General features: G+C 38.1%; 1 protein-coding gene across 2 annotated transcripts in view; it reads left to right on the top strand.

The window, feature by feature from the left end:
• FBXL20 (F-box and leucine rich repeat protein 20) overlaps positions 1 to 20,009 on the top strand; it is a 119,719-nt gene that overhangs the window by 82,688 nt on the left and 17,022 nt on the right. For both annotated transcript variants that reach the window (XM_007112552.4, XM_024130136.3), the window contains 4 exons: positions 2,541 to 2,595; positions 5,215 to 5,289; positions 6,755 to 6,849; positions 7,338 to 7,406. In XM_007112552.4, coding sequence (XP_007112614.1) covers positions 2,541 to 2,595; positions 5,215 to 5,289; positions 6,755 to 6,849; positions 7,338 to 7,406 — 294 coding nt within the window. The remainder of the gene's footprint in view (positions 1 to 2,540; positions 2,596 to 5,214; positions 5,290 to 6,754; positions 6,850 to 7,337; positions 7,407 to 20,009) is intronic.

Here is a 20,009-nt window from a genome sequence, read left to right as displayed (position 1 = left end):
AAGTTTCCTGATGGGAGGGACTGGTGGTGGGTAGAGCTGCCTGTTGCTCTGGTGGGCAGAGCTCAGTAAAACTTTAGTCCACTTGACTGTTGATGGGTGGCGCTGGGTTCCCTCCCTGTTGGTTGTTTGGCCTGAGGCAACCCAACACTGGAGCCTATCTGGGCTCTTTGGTGGGGCTAATGGCGGACTCTGGGAGGGCTAACGCCAAGGAGTACTTCCCAGAACTTCTGCTGCCAGTGTCCTTGTCCGCATGGTGAGCCACAGCCACCCCCCACCTCTGCAGGAGACCCTCCAACACTAGCAGGTAGGTCTGGTTCAGTCTCCGCTGGGGTCCCTGCTCCTTCCCCTGGGTCCCGATGCGCACACTACTTCGTGTGTGCCCTCCAAGAGTGGAGTCTCTGTTTCCCCCAGTCCTGCCGAAGCCCTGCAATCAATTCCCACTAGGCTTCAAAGTCTGAATCTCTGGGAATTCCTCCTCCCGTTGCCGGACCCCCAGGTTGGGAAGCCTGACGTGGGGCTCGGAACCTTTACTCCAGTGGGTGGACTTCTGTGGTTTAAGTGTTCTCCAGTCTGTGCGTCACCTACCCAGCAGTTATGGGATTTGATTTTACTGTGATTGCACCCCTCCTACCGTCTCATTGTGGCTTCTCCGTTGTCTTTGGATATGGGGTATCTTTTTTGGTGAGTTCCAGTGTCTTCATGTCGATGATTGTCCAGCAGCTAGTTGTGATTCTGGTATTCTTGCAAGAGAGAGTGAGAGCACGTCCTTCTACTCCACCAACTTGGTTCCTCCTCCGCCATTCGAAATTTATTTTATTAAAGAGAGCCATCAGGGTGGTAGCAAGTCCACCTCAAGGAAATAAGAAAGGCATTCAACGTTTCCATCTATGGACAGATATATAGAAAATGTGGTATACAGCTTTAAAAAGGAAGAAAATATTATTCAGCTTTAAAAAGGAAGGAAATTCTGATACTACATACTACAACATGGATGGACCTTGAAGACATTGGTGCTAAATGAAATAAGCCCATCACAAAAGGGCAAATACCATGATTCCACTCATATGAAGTACCTAGAGTAGCCAAATTCATAAAGAACGAAATTCATAAAGAACGAAAGTAGAGTGGTGGTTGCCAGCGGTTGGGGGAGAGGGAAATGGGGAGTCATTGTTTACTGTGTCCAGAGTTTCAGTTTGGGAAGATGAGAAAGTTCTGGAGACGGATGGTGGTGGTGGTGGTGGCACAACAGTGTGAATGTACTTAAATGCCCCTGAACTATACCCTTAAAAGTGGTTGAATGGTAAGTTCTATGTTACGTATATTACCCAAATTTTTTTTTTTTTTTTTTTTTTGCGGTACGCGGGCCTCTCACTGTTGTGGCCTCTCCCGTTGCGGAGCACAGGCTCCGGACGCGCAGGCTCAGTGGCCATGGCTCACGGGCCTAGCCACTCCGCAGCATGTGGGATCTTCCAGGACCAGGGCACGAACCCGTGTCCCCTGCATCGGCAGGCGGACTCTCAACCACTGCCCCACCAAGGAAGCCCCCAAATTTTAAAGAGTTTCAAAAAACTTTATTTACAAAATGCATATAACTTTGTCTGATGTAATTATTAACTCAGTTTATTCCAAGTTCTAAAATGTGATTGACAGCCTCTAATCACTAAATAACAAAACTTTGCTCTGTTAAGCTAACTCAGAGTAATAATGGAATGGAAAGTGTAGCTTTCATTCGTCTCCAGATTAATGCTTCCTGACCTCCATTTTGTAACACTCCAGCTGTCTCAAGGAATATCATCTTTAAAGTACATGCTATATTGTACCTTTTGCCACCTGCACAAGAGCTTTACTTGTTTTTCAGATCAAAATGATCTTTAAGGGTGTTCATGAGTAAGGAGAACTGTAAGCACAAGTAACCCGTTCACTTTATTCCCAGGATGCTCTGACCTGTTTTTACAGGTGGCTTATGGTATAGAGAGTTATCGTCCTTTAGGCAAATTAATTAGTTCAAATAATAACGCTACAAAATAAATATTTAGCCTCTCTACGACTGAGAAGAATTTTGGGTGGTGTTTCCTGACATTGATGTGTTAACTGAGTTTTATAATTTCCCAAATTGGAATTAAATATATAGATATTTAACATTTTATAGTTGCTCGTTTTTAGGTTTTACCAATATTTTATCTTTTTTCCTTCATAGCTGTAAAATTCTTTATAAAGATAACCGTCCCCAGCCTATTTCTTTTGATGACCAGAATGTGGAAATTGTTTTTTTACTTAAAAAAGTATCAGAAATATTTTATCATCACTTGATGTGAATAAATGAACTTGTTATGGTACTTACACGTACATTATCAAGTAAAAGATTACCTTTTCCCCCTACATTTTTATGGGCAGTATTGTAAATTGCCCCAACCTTTTGTGTTACTGTTTAAAGAACATCTGCCTTTTTGTGCATGTGTTAACATCGCCAATTATTTATAAGCAAAAATCAAGAGAACCTAATTCCTCATATAATAAAGTTTTCCTCCATCTCTTTTTAGGATATTTTCTTTTCTGGATGTTGTTACCTTGTGTCGCTGTGCTCAGGTCTCCAGGGTAAGAATGGCTGACATGATTACAAGAGCATCCCTTCCTGACATTAATGATAATCAGCTTCTGTAGTAGGCCAACTATTTACTTCAGATGGTAGTTGTATGTTGTTTCCAAGGTTGTGGTTTCACCCATGGGATACCCAAACCCATGTTAATTCTACAGTGGAATTCTACTATATGTTCTATCTTTAACTAATTTTTTGAAATTCTTGACTATTTGTATAATACAAACAAGAAACATTTTCAAGGAAAAAGCACTAAACATGCAAATTAAAAGAATAGGCTTTACTCAGAACTGTAATAATATAGTGTTTCATTATGTTTCCCTTATTCATTTTATGTACATACATGGAAGGCTCTTGATATCTCCCTATATTTTTTTTCTTGAAAGGTTATAGCTAGAATTTAATTTTTAAGAAATTGTAGAGCAAACCAAATTTCATTCTCAAAGTCAGTTTCTGCATTACTCTTACTTATCCATTTTTGTCAATTGACATTACTATGACAAAACAGTGAAACATAATCTTATTGCTGCCACTAATATTAAGAATAGAATCTCTGTTGTGGGAAAATTGCTTTATGAATCATTCATAGTCTCTTTTGTAATACAGATATATAATAATTAATAAAATGAATGAGTACCTACAGTTATCATCTTTTTATAAACTGGACAATGGCTTTTTGATGTTTAACAAATACTTATTGAGAACCTACTATGTACCAGGTATAGTCCTAGGTGCTGAGTATGTAATATGGTTATATCACAATACTCAGCATCAGAGTATTGTGTTTATCTCTGTAAGTGGACCCAGGTTTTCCTTCAAATTTCCATCACCAATTTCCTTTTAAAAAAAAAAAACAAAACCCACAAAACTTGCCATGGAAAATCCACCTCATCTTGCTAACTTTAATGTAATTTCTACATCCTAAAAGCCATACTAAATCTGTATCTCAGCTATTTAGGAAACAATCAGGCATATTTTGATGATTTCTATTCATGACAGTTCTGTTCCTGGTACCTGAGTGGTTGCCCTAGTCATGGCTGGTACAAATGAGTGGGGTTTCTTTTTTGTCTCCATATGAAGCTGAGGTCATCATTGAGAAACAAAATTCCCAGACCAATGTCTTAACCTGTTTGGTTGCAGAGTCTCATCTCAAGAATGTTGATTTGAATGAGTTTTAATTGTTGTTTTCATGTTCAGGTTCCTCTTCCTTCTTAATGTGTTTTAACTTAAAAGGAAGCACAATGCCAGTTTTCATTAAATCTGTACAATTGGAACATGGGTAGTTAGCCTGTTATTCTCTGTACTTGAAGTATTTAGTTAATTTGCTTTAAAAAAAAAACAACAAAAACTCTAGAGAGGAACCTGTCATTCCTAATTTTAGTCTCACTTTAGCATGTGTCCTCCTTGCTGAAGAAAGTAGTATAAGGAAATGAGAAGTATCAAATCAGAGATACAGTTAGCCCAAGAATCTAGTAAACATATGATCTTTAAAAGTTTTATCTCTTGTCTCCCATGGAGCCATTTAAGAAACTGTTGGAAAAATATGAAACCACAAAAAGAAAAGTAACATTGAAATCCTGAGAAAACCTTAAAGATTTCTATAATAATAACTTTGTTTACCCTCATATCCCTGACATCTTTCTTACTGATTGTGTCATAGTTACCTGAGGCTTATAAGTGTATCTTCAATTTCCATTTTAGAATTTCAGTATCGAATCTGTGTTTTGAATTGTTGTAGTAAGAGATAATATTCTAAGTTTATAACTTAACAGTGTTAAGACTTTTGTTTACACTTTAAATTTAGTAGGGAAAATGTTTAAAGGCTTTCTGATTAAAATACAGAACGATCCACAAAATGTTAACTCTTAGTGGAGTCATTTTTCACCTTATCCTGAAAGGTTGAAAATCTTGGAAACTTTCTTGCCTCCCTTTAGGTAATTAAAGAAATGTATGAGAAGTCTTAAAACGTTCAGTGTTTAAAATTACCACTGAATCAAGTTGAAGGGAAAGATGACCAATTGAAAAACATGCCTGAGTGAGCAAATTGGTAATGAGGAAAGCATTAAGTCTCTGTCATGTATTCTGAGAAATGATAGTGTCTTTTGTAAATCCCAGGTCACCATATCACAGTTTTGGGTCCAAACAAGTGATGCTATGAATAGCATATTTTTATTGAACATGGCATATGTATTGAACACACTACATTCAGAGTGCCGTCTTCTTTCTTTGGTTTCACACTCACCTCATTCCTAGTTGAGGGATAGAGTAACAGACTTGCTTTTCATTAGCTGGAGTATCTCATTTTGAGATTGGAAACTCAAGTTAGAAAACAGTTTCTGGCTATGATACTTATCACAACCTGTTCTTTCCTCAGCCCGCTAACGTAAGATCTTTCGTAGCTACTAATTTCTGTACCCACTCATTTATGAGATAATCTACTTGGAGAATAAAGTATGAATCAGAAATAAGACTGACTTTTTGGGAGTTAATGGTGGAGGTGCTAAGAAATTTTTTGGTCAGTTTCATTCATTAGTAGGTTGAATTGTGAACTTGAATTTTGCTGGCTTTTCCCCTTCATTTCAGCTTCTGTTCATTCTGTCTCTTCTTCTTCAAAATAGGCCTGGAATGTTCTGGCTCTGGATGGCAGTAACTGGCAGCGAATTGACCTGTTTGATTTCCAGAGGGATATCGAGGTATGACTGTGTGGTGTGTGGCCCCATCTCTCTCGTTAGAATGAAGTTGCAGCATATAGGACAGATTAGCCCCAACCACGTAAATCTCCTTTCCCTGGGGAGAGAGACTGTTCATTTCAGCTCATCTGAACTTCATAGGAGCCTGCAATTTTCCCAAGAACTGGTTCAGTTTTTGAGAATGAGCAGAATTATTTCACTGAAATAATACTAAGTTATTTAGTATTAATAGGACTGAGAAATTTTTGTTTTTATTTTTGTGGTGGAAATGTGAACCTTTGCTCTTTTTAAGGAAGTCTTTTCATATTTGCTTATTTGAAAATAAGTGGAGTTAATTTATTGGGGCATGATATTTGCATAAATTCTTGATGTGCATTTTGGGTTCTGGGGGAGCCTATAGATAGTTTTTGTAGAGAATGAATTGGATTACTTTTGTTGGGGAGAGATTTTTTCCCTTCTCACTTCTCCCCCATATTTTATCTCTTAGTATTGCCTGTTTTCTCTAAAATAGAGAAGAATGGCTTAAGCTTAAATTATTTTAACCTGGATTTGAGCTCTGTGGTCCTTGGTTTTCTCATCTGGAGAGTGGAAATAATAGCTTCCTCACTGTGTTATAAGGATTAAATAAGATTTAGATTTAGCTTTTTTTTCTGTTGGGTTTTTTTTTTTTTTAAGTTCTAGTGGAACTTAGTGGTCTTGAGAATCCATGTAAGAAGTTAAAAAAACCTCACATGAACTTTACATTATCTTCATAAAGTACTTTTATTTTTTAATATTTTTTTAAAGATTTTTTTTTTGATGTGGACCATTTTTAAAGTCTTTATTGAATTTGTTACCATATTGTTTCTGTTTTATGTTTTGGTTTTTTGGCCACGAGGCATGTGGGATCTTAGCTCCCCAACCAGGGATCAGATCCACACCCCTTGCATTGGAAAGCGAAGTCTTAACCATTGGACCGCCAGGGAAGTCCCATAAAGTACTTTTAAAATGATACCCACCAACATGCTGGATTTTTCTGTTTTTCACAACTCTCTGATCTTCATGGATGTAAATGTTTAAAGCAGCCTGGCCTACACAATCATTCAGCAAGCTTTTGTGACGTGTTCATTGAGTCTCTGCTGTATTTAGAGTACTATAGTAAATACACAGAAATAATAGAGAGTTAACGTCCTGTGGCTGCAGGAGGGGAATCTACATTGATGTAGTGGCATAAGAGAACTACAGAGCACCATTTCCTCAAATACAGAGTATCTTACAAGAGGAACAAAGTAAATAACAATATAGGGTTTAGGTATGTTTCAAGTAGATGGGTTAATCAGGAAAGCCTTCTCCCAGTAAGTTGAAAATTTCATATTGATTTAATTAGGTCTTTGAAAAGAGTAGAAGTCTCTTAAAAACGAGGATGTGGTCTTTTCAAAAACAATGTGGTGGCTTATCTTTTTTGTATACCTGTCTTCTTTTTTTACAGGGCCGGGTAGTGGAGAATATTTCAAAAAGGTGTGGGGGCTTTTTACGAAAGTTAAGTCTTCGTGGGTGTCTCGGAGTAGGAGACAATGCATTAAGGTAAAAACATAGCTTTCGATTAACTGATCTTCTTTACTGAAGTGAAGAACAACATCGAACACAGCACTATCTCACCCAGAAAAGGCTGGAATAGTTTTCATATTCCTAAGCTATTCTGAACCCAAATACACGTTCACTGCTTCTAACATAAATATCCAGTAGTGGGATGTGTGGTTTTGAGAATAAAACAAGAACAAGTGCTCCCCCCAAAAAGCCAGATTCCCCATATTATAAATGGTTCGTTTGGAGCCTTGAGTAAATTTTTTTAAGTTTGTTTACTCGAAGTTAGGATAATTTTAACTTTGGTTGACAAAAAGATTGGTGTTTAAAAGTTTATGGTTGAAAAGTAATTTATTCATAATTGTGAACAACTTTTTGTACCATTTTGTACCAGTAATATCCATTATTACCACTATTGGTATCTTCTATTATTTTTTTAATGTGCCCGTTTTACCTCAAACCCTTTACTTTGTTTCTTTCCTGTAAAGGACCTTTGCACAAAACTGTAGGAACATTGAAGTACTGAATCTCAATGGGTGTACAAAGACTACAGATGCGTAAGTATTTTATGTTTTAGAAGGGTTAGTCATAGCCTCTTGTGTACTGCCTATACTAGCTTTTAATGCAGACTACTAAATATATTTAGCAAATTTCATTTTGGTTTTATAGAGGAAAGATGTTTAAATTTAGAAATGGAATAAGATACTTATTTTAGAATTTGGCTCAAATTCTGTTTTGATATTTAAAAGAAAACTTAAAATTGTAGTCAGTGAATGTGCAGTAGGGAATACTAATATAGGACTACTTATATTTCAAGAAGACACTAGTAGCTATCATTCAAAAGACACATAAACAGGTGATTCTATAAAAAGATGTAAAATCTTAAACACAGCTTAGAGTAATCAATATAGAGAGCGTTTATTAAATGACTCTTTAAACGTACAGTGTCTTGTGTCAGTCACAATATAAAAGAAAGAAAGCATAATCCTCCATCCTTCAGAGTTTACTGTCACAGACCCAATAGACGTAGAAGGTAGACATAAAAAACATTCAGACTAAGGATCTATTGGTAATAACATGTATCAAATAACATTTAAATATTATGTAGGGAAATTGTTGCCTATTGGAAGGTGAAGAAGATGTTTACACAGGGAGTGGCCAGGCTTAGTCAGTGGATCCTCCTGTTTTTCAAAAAGGCCTCATGAAAGAGATGGGCTCTTTAGAATTGCTTGAATGAGGGAAAGTAGAAGACACTCCAAGCACAGGGTACACATTGTTTATTTTATTGCTTTCTTTGAGGTTACAACTGGTTAACTTTTTTGTTTTTTAATTATTTTCTTTTACTTATTTTTGGCTTCATTGGGTCTTGTTGCTGCACGCGGGCTTTCTCTAGTTGCAGCGAGTGGGGGCGACTCTCCGTTGCAGTGTGCGGGCTTCCCATTGCGGTGGCTTCTCTTGTTATGGAGCACGGGCTCTAGGCGCCCCAGCTTCAGTAGTTGTGGCATGTGGGCTCAGTAGTTGTGGCTCACGGGCTCTAGAGCACAGGCTCAGTAGTTGTGGCACACGGCTTAGTTGTTCTGCAGCATGTGGGCTCTTCCCGGATCAGGAATTGAACCTGTGTCCCCTGCATTGGCAGGCGGATTCTTAACCACTGTGCCGCCAGAGAAGTCCCACAACTTGTTAACTTTTAGTTCAAGAAAGTGTCTGAGGATTTATATTTTCAAAAGAAACAATGGAAAAATCATCAAAAATGAATAAAATGGTTACTTATGGGGAGAGAAAAAACATGAAGAGAGAAGAATGAAAGGGAGACCTCTGAAGTATCATGTTTTGTAATTTTACTTTTAAATTAAATGTAAATATTTTATATAATTGAAACATGGATTAAGTCAAAAAAAAGAAAAAAAAAGAAAAAACGCAGTCCCTAAAAATTGAAAACAAAATAGAACACATGAACTGATCCATATCAAGTTGGAGGTATAACCACACAGATATTACTTCTAGTGACTTTTGATTTCTTATGAAAAATTTAAGTATATGTCAATCTGGACAAAATAGTATAGTGAACCTTTCACCCAGCTTCAAATTGATAACTGAGAACTTGTCACTTTACGGCTAGTCTTGTTTTTTCTATACCCCTGCCCTTTTATCTTACTCATTTTATCTTATTTTGAAAAAAGCCCTGGACACTGTATTATTTAATCTGTAAATATGCATTTCTAAAATATGCATTTCTGAAAGATAAAAGCTTTTAACATAAGCACATTAACTTTCCCACTCCTATTAAAAAAACCTATAATATCTTAAAATTATCAAATAAGCACTGGTTAATGTTCAGAATTTTGCATGTTCTAGTGACTTTAGAAATACAGTAAGTCCCCTACATACAGACGAGTTCCGTTCCAAGAGCATGTTCTTAAGTCCAGTTTGTTTGTAAGTCCAACAAAGTTAGCCTAGGTACCCAACTGACACAATCAGCTATGTAGTACTGTACAGTATAGATTTATAATACTTTTCACACAAATAATACATTTAAAAAACCACAAAAAATAAAGAAAACATTTTTAATCTTACAGTACAGTGCCTTGAAAAGTACAGTAGTACAGTACAACAGCTGGCATACAGAGGCTGGCATCGAATGAACAAGCAAGAAGAGTTACTGACTGGAGGAGGGGGAGAGGAGGTGGAAGATGGTAGAGCTGAAGGATCATCAGCAGTAGGAGATGGAGGGCAAGCTGCAATTTCACTCACGCCTGACATTGATGTAACACACGGTTGCATCTTTGAAAGTTCGCAACTTGAAGGTTCGTATGTAGGGGACTTAGTGTATATTAAACATAGTTTAAAAAGATACAAACTTTAAAAACAAAGGTGGAGACTTCTGCTTCTGATTATTACAGTCACTGCCCTCCTGCTGTAAACAACTCTAAAACTGTACAAAACATAGAAAACAAGCAGTGTTAGATGTTGGACAACATGCAGAGCAGGACTGAGAAACAAATGAGATGAGCCTTATGATTGCCCTGGCTTTCTGCTTGGTGGCATTTTTGAGATAATGGCACAAGGAGAAGGAACCCAAGCACAGTACAAAGTTCTGGCTGATTTGAAGAGAAAGAGATCAAAGTTCAGGGAGACCAGCATGGCTAAATATGCGTCTGGAGAGCGGGGAGCTACTCAAAAAAGGGCTACAGAAATCTACACAAATTTGGCTGAATAGTAAACTATATATGCACATACTGAGACCCTACAAAGCTGGGCAAAGAACATCTAATAAGGAAAGAACAATTACTGGGAAACTGTGAACTGAAGAATTGCCAGAGCTTAAATAAGGTTGGGAGAAGTTCTGACTATCCAAAATGGAGAAAGCTCATTGAACACCTTGGGACATTTAATAGAGACTTCAGAAAGGTCACACCTTGGTAGTGGAGCTAAACTAGACCAGCCCTAATAAAGGCTAAAAGGAAAAAATTTAGGATCAAATTGATTCACAACTAATTTAACTGCCTGCTAAATCAAAACTCAAAATTCTTTAAAGAGAGACACAAAATCTAGATGCTCAGCAATGTAGCATACAGAATTTCCAGCATTCCATCAAATATTACAATACATGCAAAGAAGCAGGAAATGATACCAGAAGAAAAACTAGGCAATAGAAATAGAACCAGAGAGGACAGTTTATAAAATTGACCAATAAAACGTTTAAAAATAGCAATTACAAATATGCTCAAGAATTCAAGAAAACTTAAAGATAATATAGAGATTAAGAACAAAAGAATGGGGAGGGACTTACCTGGTGGTGCAGTGGTTAAGACTCCACACTGCCAATGCAGGGGGCCTGGGTTTGATCCCTGGTTGGGGAACTAAGATCCCACATGCCGTGGGGCAACTAAGCTCGCGTGCTGCAACCACTGAGCCCATTGCTCTAGAGCCCGTGCGCAATGAAGAGCCCGCACACTGCAACAAAGACCCAGTGCAGCCAAAATTTAATAATTATTTAAAAAAAGAAAATTTCTCTTAAAAAAAAAAAAAAAAGAGTAAAAGGATGGGGCCCTTCCCTGGAGACCGAATGGTTAAGACTCTGTGCTTCCACTGCAGGGGGTGATGGTTTGGGGAACTAAGATCCTGCATGCCGTGTGACATACCCCCCAAAAAAAAAGAGTAGAAGGATTGAAAAAGATATACTATCACAAACACTAATCACAGGAAAGTTGGAGTGGTTATTAATATTAGATGATGTAAGCTTCAGGAAGAAGAGTAGGTGGAAAGATATTAAATAGTACCCTCCTCTTTCAGTAAAGATAAAACAAGTAGACCAAAAAAAAAAGGAAAATGGAAAAGATATAGAAGACTTGAGAACACTATCAGTGAACTTGTCCTAAGTGATATAGAATGCTGTACCAGAAAGCATGCTTTTCATTACTGGGATATTCAATAAGATATACCAAATAATCCGCCATAAAACAAATTTCCGTAAATTTAGAATGATCGAGATCATATTGAGTGTATTCTATGGCCTCAACAGAACTAAAGTAGAAATCAAATAGCACATATCTGGAAATTTTGAAAATGAAATATCACCCTTCTGAATAATCCATGAGTCAAGGAATAAATTACAAAGAAAATTACAAAATAAGTTTCGCTGTGTGATAGTGGCAACACAACATTCGAATCTTGTGGAATGCATTGAAGGCAGCGCTTAGAGCAAAATGTATAGCTGTGAATGCTTATCTTTTTCTTTTTTTTGTGGCTGCGTTGGGTCTTCTTTGCTGCACACAGGCTTTCTCTAGTTGCAGCGAGCGGGGACTACTCTTCGTTGCGGTGTGCGGGCTTCTCATTGCGGTGGCTTCTCTTGTTGTGGAGCACGGCTCTAGGCACACAGGCTTCAGTAGTTGTGGCACGTGGGCTCAGCAGTTGTGGCTCACAGGCTCTAGAGCGCAGGCTCAGTAGTTGTGGCACACGGGCTTAGTTGCTCTGCGTCATGTGGGATCTTCCCGGACCAGGGCTCGAACCCATGTCCCCTGCATTGGCAGGTGGATTCTTAACCACTGCACCACCAGGGAAGTCCTGTAAAGTCCTGTAAATGCTTATCTTAAAAGAAAGGTTTAAAATCAAATCTTCCACCTTTGAAAACTAGAAAAAGAAAAGTAAATCTACAATAAGTAAAAGGAAGGAAATAAAAAAGTTAATGGTGGAAATCAATGAAATAAAAAATGGGCATAGAGTAGAGAAAAATCCATGAAACCAGAAGCTGTTTCTTTGAAATAAAATCAATAAGCTTGATCGACCTCTGTTGAGATTAGTCAAGAAAGAAGACACAAATCACCAGTACCAAGGATGTAAAAAGAAATATCACTAAAGTTTCTACACAGATTCAAAGGGTAATAAGAGGATGTTATGAGCAGTTTTATGCCAATAAATTTGATAGCTTAGGTGAAATAGATAATTTCCTTGAAAGACACAAATTACCAAAACTGTAAAGAAATAGAAAATCTGAATAGCCTTATATCTTTATAAACTGGGTTGGTGATTAAAAACCTTACCACCAAAAAATAAAAACCAAAATAAAAACCTCTAGGCTTGGACAGTACTGAATTCTATCGAATATTTTAGAAAGGAATAATCTTTTTTTTTTTGCCTCTCCCGTTGCGGAGCACAGGCTCCGGACGCGCTGGCTCAGCGGCCATGGCTCAAGGGCCCAGCCGCTCCGCGGCATGTGGGATCTTCCCGGACCGGGGCACGAACCCATGTCCCCTGCATCGGCAGGCGGACTCTCAACCACTGCGCCACCAGGGAAGCCCAGGAATAATCTTTCAAAAAAATAGAGGAGGAGGGAAAACTTTCTAACTCATTAGATGAGATCATCATTACCATGATATCAAAAATAAAATAAAAATTACAGGAAAAGGAAACTACTGGCCAATATCCCACATGCACATGTAAAAATCCGTAACAAAATATCATGAAATTGAACCCAGCAACATATGCAAAGGGTAATAAATCATAATCAATTTGGATTTATTTCGGAAATGTAAGGTTGTTTTAACATGCAAAATCACTCAGTGTTACTAAGTTCCAACTTAATAACAGATCAAAGAAGAAAAATCACATGATCATCTCAATAAATCCAGAAAAAGCATTTTACAAAATTAAACACTCATTAATGATAAAATCTCTAAACAAACTAGGAGAAGGTAACTTCCTCAACCTGATAAATTGTATATGTGAAAAACCTAATTTTAACATTGTATTTAGTCATAAAATACTGAACACTTCCCCCTAAGGTCAAAGTATGGATATTAGGTCTACTACATCTATTCAACATTGTACTGGAAGTCCACCTAGTACAATAAGGGAAGAAAAAGCGGAGTCATACAGATTAGAAAATAATTTTTAAATGGCATGATAGGGTTCTAGCAAGTTCACAGGAAACATGGCCAATATGCAAAAATTAATTCTGTATCCGTAAACCATCAACGAACAAATGGAAAATGAAATTTTAAATATAGCAACATTCGTGGTAACATCCAAGAACATAAAATACTTAAGGATAAACTTAATAAAAATATGTGCACATACGTACACTGAAATCAGATTTCTAAAAATTAAAGGAAAGTAGGTCTTAAAAGTTTTCATGGACTTCCCTGGTGGCGCAGTGGTTAAGAATCCGCCTGCCAATGCAGGGGACACGGGTTCGAGCCCTGCTCCAGGAAGATCCCACATGCCGCGGAGCAACTAAGCCTGTGCACCACAACTACTGAGCCTGAGCCCTAGACCCCGAGAGCCACAACTACTGAAGCCCGTGCGCCTAGAGCCTGTGCTCCGCAACAAGAGGAGCCACTGCAATGAGAAGCCCGTGTGCAGCAACGAAGACCCAACGCAGCCAGAAAGAAAGAAAGAAAGAATTTAAGTTTTCATCACAAGAAAATAAAATTGGAGCTATGCGTAGTAATGGATGGACTTATTGTGGTAATCATTTTGCAATATATGTGTATATTGAATCATTTTGTTGTACACCTAAAACTAATATAATGTTACATGTTAATTATATACCCAGTTTTCAAAAGGAAAATATGATAATAATAACTTGTTAAATAGAGAATATCAATTAAAAGAAATTGTAAAATATGAGCCAAATGGAAATTCTGGAATTGGAAATACAGTATCTAAAACATATATAGCATGATGACTATAGTTAACAGTACTGTATTGTATACTTGAGAGTATATTTTAAATGTTTGCACTGTAGCAACAACAAAATGGTATTTATGTGAGGTAAACAGTGTGTTAACTAACCTTGTGGTAAACATTCCACAACATATATGTGTATCAAATCATCACACTGTATACCTTAAACTTACATAATGTTATATGTCAATTACATGTCAGTAAAGCTAGGGGGGAAAAAAAAAACCCCAGAAAAACAGGTAATCAATCAATAAATTTAGAGATCTGTAGGGCTTCCCTGGTGGCACAGTGGTTAAGAATCCGCCTGCCAATGCAGGGGACACGGGTTCAATCCCTGGTCCGGGAAGAGTCCACATGCCTCGGAGCAGCAAAGCCCATGAGCCACAGCTACTGAGCCCATGTGCCACAACTACTGAAGCCCACACGCCTAGAGCCTGTGCTCCTCAACAAGAAAGGCCACTGCAATGAGAAGCCCACGCACCGCAACAAAGAGTAGCCCCCACTCGCCGCAACTAGAGAAAAGCCCTTGCGCAGCAATGAAGTATGATAATAATAACTTGTTAAATAGAGAATATCAATTAAAAGAAATTGTAAAATATGAGCCAAATGGAAATTCGGGAATTGTAAACACAGTATCTAAAACATATATAGCATGATGACTATAGTTAACAGTACTGTATTGTATGAAGACCCAATGCAGCCAAAAATAAATGAATATTTTTAAAACTAAAAATAAATTTAGAGATCTGTAGCAATTATCCATCCAGTCTGAAGAACAGAAAGATTAAAGAAAAATGGACAGAGCCTCAGAGACCTGTGGAACAACATCAAGAGTAGAATGCGAATGAATCCCAGACAAGATAGAAAGAGGCAGGAAGAAAAAAAAAGGTGAGAAATTAATGGCAGAAAGCCTCCCAAATTTGATGAAAAACAATCTACAGATCTAAGAAGTTCAGTGAATCCCAAGAAGGATAAAAATATCCATACCTAGATATGTTAGGGCCAAACTGTTGAAAACTGAACACAGAAAATTTTGAAAGCAGCAAAAGGAAAACACTCATGTATACAAAAGGAATATTTTATTAATGGGTGACCTAATCAGAAATAATGGAAACCAGAGCCATGTGACATATTCAGTGCGCTGAAAGGAAAAAAACAAGAATTCTGTATCTAGCAAAACTGTCCTCTGTAAATGTAGGCAAAATAATGACATTCCCAGATAATCAAAAAGGGAGAGAATTTGTCACTAGTAAATATGCCTGGCAAGAAATAGTAAAGGAAGCCCTTCTGGATGAAAGGAAATAAATACCAGACAGTAACTCGGATCCATAGGAATTGGTAAATGAAAAGCATCAGAAACGGTAAATATGTGGGTAAATCTAAGACTCTAATTTTTTCATATCTTCTCTTAACTTCTTTAGAAAATAGAAGATTGTATAAAGCAATCATTATAACATTGTATTGTTAGTTCTATAATATATATAGAAGTAATATATGAAATATATTTGAACATATGAAAATAATAGCACAAAGCAGAGAGGAGGGAACCATTATGTATTGGAGCAAAATGCTTGTGCTTTATGAGAATTAAGTTATTGGTTGGTTGGTTTGTTTCATTTTATTTTTTTGGCTGTGTCGGGTCTTAGTTGTGGCACGCGGGATCTTTGTTAAGGCGTGCAGGATCTTTCGTTGTGGTGTGCTGGTTGTTTTTTTCTCTCTCTAGTTGTGGAGTGTGGGTTCCAGAGCACGTGGGCTCTGTAGTTTGTGGCACACAGGCTCTCTAGTTGAGACTCATGGGCTCAGTAGTTGTGGCACGTGGGCGTAGTTGCCCCATGGCATGTGAGATCTTAGTTCCCCGACCAGGGATCGAACCTGCATCCCCTGCATTAGAAGGCAGATTCTTTACCACTGGACCACCAGGGAAGTCCCTAAGTTATTGTTTTGAAATAGATTGTGGTAAATTAAGATACATATTGTATTCCATGAGCAGACTATAAGAAAATAATTAGAAAAAAAAAAGGTAAAAAGTCAACAGAGGAATTGAAACAGTACACTTAAAACAAGAAAACAGTAAAGGAGACACAGAAAAACAAACTCGAAAAAAGCATGAGGCAAATAGAAAAGGATTGCAAAATGGGAGAGAAAATCCAACCATATCAATAATTTTATTAAATGTAGGCAGACTGAACTCTTCACCCAAAAGACAGATTATCAATATGGATTAAAAAGCAACACCTGGGGCTTGCCTGGTGGCACAGTGGTTAAGAATCCACCTGCCAATGCAGGGGATGTGGGTTCAAGCCCTGGTCCGGGAAGATCCCACATGCCACAGAGCAACTAAGCCCGTGCGCCACAACTACTGAGCCTGCACTCTAGAGCCCACAACACAACTACTGAGCCTGTGTGCCATAACTACTGAAGCCCGTGTGCCTAGAGCCGGTGGCCCACAACTAGAGAAGCCACCACAATGAGAAGCCCATGCACCACAATGAAGAGTAGACCCCGCTCACCACAACTAGAGAAAGCCTGCGCACAGCAACGAAGACCCAATGCAGCCAAAAAAAAAAGCAAGACGCAACTATGTGCTGTCTACAAGAGACATGCTTTAGATTCAAAGATGCAAATAGGTTGAAAGTAAACAGATGGAAAAATGCATATTATGCAGATAGAACACTCCACCCAATGATTACAGAATAAACATTCTTTACAAACATACTGGAACATTCTCCAGGATAGAGCATAGATTGGGCCACTAAACAAGTCTTAATCAATTTAAGAAGATTAAAATCATTCAAAATATGTTCTCTGACCAGAACTAGAGAATTAAACTAGAGATTCATGACAGAACAAAATGAGGGAAATGCTCAAGTGTTTGGAAATTCAGCATCATGCTTCTAAATAATTTTGAACTGAATGAAAATGAAAAGCTACCAAAATTTATGAGATTCAGCCAAGGTAATGATACAACTCTGCATTCCTATATCACAAAAGAGGAAAGAAAGAAAGCTCAAATCAGTAACAACCTTCAACTTTAAGAAAATAGAAAGAAGGGCAAAGCCCAAAGCAAAAAGAAGAAGGAAAAAATAAAGATTAGGTTGGATATCAGAGAAATAGGAAACAAAAACAGTAATAAAATCAATGAAACCAAGAGCTGGTTCATTGAAAAAAGTTTTTTAAATTGACAAACCTAGACCAAGAAAATAAGAGAGAAGACTCATATTATCAAAAGCAGGAATGAAGGAGAGAACTAAGTACTTTAGCCAAAAGACAGATGAAATGTTTATCAGGTAATACCATAAATAACTTCATACTAACAAATCAGACAACCTAGGTGAAATGGACAAATTCCTGGGAAGGCACAGATTACCAAATTTGACTCAACATAAAAATAGACAATCTGAATAGATATATAGCAAGTAAATTCAGTAATTCAAAATTGTCCCACAAAAAAAGCCCAGGCCCAGATGACTTCACTGGTGAGTCCATCAAATATTTAAAGAAGACATAACACCAATACTCAAACTCACTCATAAAGTAAAAGAAGAAATACTTCATAACTTGTTCTCTCCGGCCAATATTTTTCTGATACCAAAAATATCTGATGTCAAAGCCAAACAAAGGTATCACAATAAAAGGAAATCTCCTGTATTCCTCAGGAACAGAGATGCAGAAATACTTAACAAAATTTTAGCAAACTGAATCCAGCAACATATAAAAGGGTTGGATCTTAACCAAGTGGGATTTATCCCAGAAATACAAGTGTGGTATAACATCTGAAGATCAGTTAATGTAATAGTTCATAATAATTAGTAGAATAAAGCAGAGATCAACAAACTTTTTCTATATGGGGCTGGATAAGGAAATATTTTAGGCTTTGTTGGCCATATGGTCTCTGTCACAGCTACTCAACTGTGCCAGTGTTTTACAAACATTGCCAGTGTTTAACAAAGTGGCCACAGACAATACATAAACAAATGAGCATGGCTGTGCTCCAATAAAACTTTATTGCATGGTGCTGAGATTTTAATTTCATTTAATTTTCACATGTCACAAAATAGTATGTTCTTTTGATTTTCTTTCAACCATTTAAAAATGCCAAAACCATTCTTGACTTGTGGCCATATAAAAATAGGCAGCTGCGGGCTTCCCTGGTGGTGCAGTGGTTGAGAGTCCGCCTGCTGATGCAGGGGACACGGGTTCGTGCCCCGGTCCGGGAAGATCCCACATGCCGCGGAGTTTCTGGGCCCGTGAGCCATGGCCGCTGGGCCTGCACGTCCGGAGCCTGTGCTCCGCAACGGGAGAGACCACAACAGTGAGAGGCCCTCGTACCGCAAAAAGAAAAAAAAAAAAAAAAAAAGGCAGCTGGTGAGATTTACTGCCCTCTGGAATAAAGGACAGAAACCACATGATCATCTCACTATGATAGGCAGCCTCTAAAATGACCCCCAAATAATCCCTACCTCCTCATATTTGCACCTTTGTGTAATCTTTTCCCCTTGAGTGTGGACTGGACCTAGTGACTCATTTCTAACAATAGAATACTGCAAAAGAGATTGGATATCTCTTTGGAGATTAGGTTACAAAAAGTCTGTGACTTCTATCTTGCTCTACTTTCTTCTCCAGCTCTGGGGAAGCAAGCTGCCCTGTTGTGAGTAGCTCTGTGGAGAGGTCCATGTGACAAGAAACTGAGGTCTCTGGCCAGCAGCCAGCAAGAACCTGAATTCTATCAAAAACCAAATGAGTAAACTTGAAATTAGATCGTCTAAGGTTTGCCAACATCTGCCTAAATGAGCTTGGAAGGGAATCTGTAGCTAGTTACCTTTGAGATGATTGCAGCTGTGGCCAGTAGTACCTTGATGGTAGCCTTGTGAGAGACGCGGAGTCCGAGTCAACCTGCTAAGCTGCCTGTGCCTATGTTCCTGATCCATGAAAACCATGAGATAATAAATAATTATTGTTTTAAGCTGCTCTTCTGAGGTAATTTGCTATGCAACAGTAGATAACTAATACATCATTAGATACAGTAAAAGCACATGACAAAATGCAACATTCATTCGTGATCAAAATTTTAAACAAGGAATTCCCTGGAAGTCCAGTGGTTAGGACTCAGCACTTTCACTGACAGGGCTCCGGTTCGGTCCTTGGTTGGGGAAGTAAGATCCTGTAGGCCTCCAGGTACAGCCAAAAAAAAAAAAAAAAAAAAAAAAAAATTCAACAAACTAGGAATAGAAGGGAGTTTCCTTAATCTGATCAAAAGCTTCCATGAAAAACCTCCTACTGCTAACAATGTACTTAATGGTGAGAGACTGAATGCCTTACCTTAAAGTCAGGAGCAAAGTGAGTTTCTATTCAACATTCTACTGGGTATTCTAGACAATGCAATAAGTTTACAAAAAAAAAAAAAAAAGCATACCAATAGGAAGGAAGTAAAACTGTCTTTTTTGGCAGATAACATAAATCCGAAAGAAATGCCAGATTTCTACTCTGAAAACCATAAAACATTACTGAGAGAAATTAAAGAAGATGTGTATGTATCAAGAATATATAGAGAGGGCTTCCCTGGTGGCGCAGTGGTTGAGAGTCTGCCTGCCGATGCAGGGGACAGGGAGCACAGGTTCAATCCCTGGTTGGGGAATTAAGGTTCTGCATGCCGTGCTGCGTGGCCAAAAAAATAAATTAATTAATTAAAAAAAAAAAAAAGGCCTGAGCACTAGACATTTCACCAGGGAAAGAGATGAATGGTTAACAAACACAAGAAAGAGTGTTCATTACAAAATTGCAAAATAAAACCACAAGAGGCAATTTGACAAAGGCATTTATGAGGCAATTGAGGAAACTTGAACACAGACTGGGTGTCAGACATTAAGGAATTAAAATCCTGGGCCTCCCTGGTGGCGCAGTGGTTGCGCGTCCGCCTGCCGATGCAGAGGAACCGGGTTCGCGCCCCGGTCTGGGGGGATCCCACGTGCCGCGGG

Source organism: Physeter macrocephalus, chromosome 14, assembly GCF_002837175.3.
Source record: "Physeter macrocephalus isolate SW-GA chromosome 14, ASM283717v5, whole genome shotgun sequence".
In the NCBI taxonomy this organism is placed as follows: Eukaryota; Metazoa; Chordata; class Mammalia; order Artiodactyla; family Physeteridae; genus Physeter; species Physeter macrocephalus.
The sequence above is the reverse complement of the archived record's forward strand: the minus strand, read 5'-3'. Positions and strand labels throughout refer to the sequence as shown.